This window comes from Octopus sinensis, linkage group LG28 (genome assembly GCF_006345805.1).
Source record: "Octopus sinensis linkage group LG28, ASM634580v1, whole genome shotgun sequence".
In the NCBI taxonomy this organism is placed as follows: domain Eukaryota; kingdom Metazoa; phylum Mollusca; class Cephalopoda; order Octopoda; family Octopodidae; genus Octopus; species Octopus sinensis.
This window is the reverse complement of record NC_043024.1, coordinates 3,033,585-3,035,392: the sequence shown is the minus strand read 5'-3', so window position 1 is coordinate 3,035,392 and position 1,808 is coordinate 3,033,585. Positions and strand designations below refer to the sequence as shown.

Below are 1,808 nucleotides of genomic sequence, written 5' to 3'. Positions count from 1 at the left end.
GAAAAACCCTCCCATTGTGATATTTGTGGAAAATATTTTTACTCTAGTAGTAATTTAGCAAGACACAAGTTATTGCATTTGGGGAAAAAAGCTTTCCGCTGTGAAATCTGTGGGAAAACTTATGTGAATAACAGTGATTTAAGAAGACACAGGCGGAAACATGATGGAGAAAAAACATTTCACTGTGAAATTTGTGGGAAATCCTTCTTCGATAATTCCGATCTTATTGTTCATATTCGTAGTCACACTGGAGAAAGGCCTTATCATTGTGATATCTGTGAAAAATCATTCATCTGTAAGAGTCACTTGAACAAACATAAACGAACCCACACAGGAGAGAAGGGGTTTTAATGTTGAAATGCAAGAAACCCTTTTTTTGTATCTGTAAACACAGTCTGCAAATATAAACACGCTGGTGATGATGTATTGTGGTGAATAATTACATTAATTATTTTCGAGCTGGCAGAATCGTTAGCGTGCCGGGTGAAATGCTTAGTGGTATTTCGTCTGTCGTTACGTTCTGAGTTCAAATTCTGCCGAAGTCGACTTTACTTTCATCCTTTCGGGGTCGATAAATAAAGTACCTGTTTCACACTGGGATCGACGTAATCGACTTACTCCCTTTGTCTGTCCCTTCTGTGTTTAGCCCCTTGTGGGCAATAAAGAAATAGATATTTCGTCTGTCGTTATGTTCTGAGTTCAAATTCCGCCGAGGTCAACTTTACCTTTCATCCTTTCGGGGTCGATAAATAAAGTACCTGTTTCACACTGGGATCGACGTAATCGACTTACTCCCTTTGTCTGTCCCTTCTGTGTTTAGCCCCTTGTGGGCAATAAAGAAATAGATATTTCGTCTGTCGTTATGTTCTGAGTTCAAATTCCGCCGAGGTCAACTTTACCTTTCATCCTTTCGGGGTCGATAAATAAAGTACCAGTTTTGCACTGGGGTCGAAGTAATCGACTTACTCCCTTCGTCTGTCCTTGTTTGTCCCCTCTGTGTTTAGCCCCTTGTGGGCAGTAAAGAAATATATTTTCATAGAATTCTAGTGACGAGTGAATTCTTATTTGAGAGAAACTCTTTTACTTTGGATATTTTGAACTCCTACATGAATACAAATGAGAGAATAAAATTGCATTGCAAAATATATTGGACATCATACTCTGTTTTTCTTTTGTTACCCATTTGTGGTGTAGGCACTGGCATAGCTGTATGGTTAAGAAGTTAGCTTGCCAACCAGATGGTCTGAGGTTCAGTCTCACTACATGGGTCTTTGGGCGAGTGCTTTCTATAGTAGCCCCCAAGCCAACCAAAGTATTGTGCATGGATTTGGTTGCTGGGAACTTATACTCTTTTACTTGTTTCAGTCATTTGACTGCGGCCATGCTGGAGCACCGCCTTTAATCAAGCAACTCGACCCCGGGACTTATTCTTTGTAAGCCCAGTACTTATTCTATCGGTCTCTTTTGCCGAACCGCTAAGTAACGGGGACATAAACACACCAGCATCGGTTGTCAAGCAATGCTAGGGGGACAAACCCAGGCACACAAATCCACTCACAAGGCTTTGGTCAGCCCGAGGCTATAGTAGAAGACACTTGCCCAAGGTGCCATGCAGTGGGACTGAACCCGGAACATAAATTTAGATTACTTTTTTTTACTTCACCGTATTAAAAAAATAAAGATTATTTGTTTGCAAGCTTAAAATAGTTTTTTATTGACCAAGAATTACTGAAAATGCATTCATAAATAAAGTACAAAACTGGAAATAGTTATTACCTTATTTAGCATAGAGAAGTAAATTTGGCCCA

The 1,808-nt window shown here is 39.8% G+C and overlaps 1 protein-coding gene across 1 annotated transcript in view; it reads left to right on the top strand.

Annotated features, from left to right (window-relative positions):
- LOC115225836 (zinc finger protein OZF-like) overlaps nucleotides 1-68 on the top strand; it is a 6,998-nt gene extending 6,930 nt beyond the window's left edge. The window contains exon 2 of the mRNA XM_029796820.2: nucleotides 1-68. This exon is cut by the window's left edge and continues 1,866 nt beyond it. Within this exon, the coding sequence (XP_029652680.2) occupies nucleotides 1-58 (58 nt within the window). The 3' untranslated portion in view covers nucleotides 59-68.
- Nucleotides 69-1,808: the final 1,740 nt, after the last annotated feature.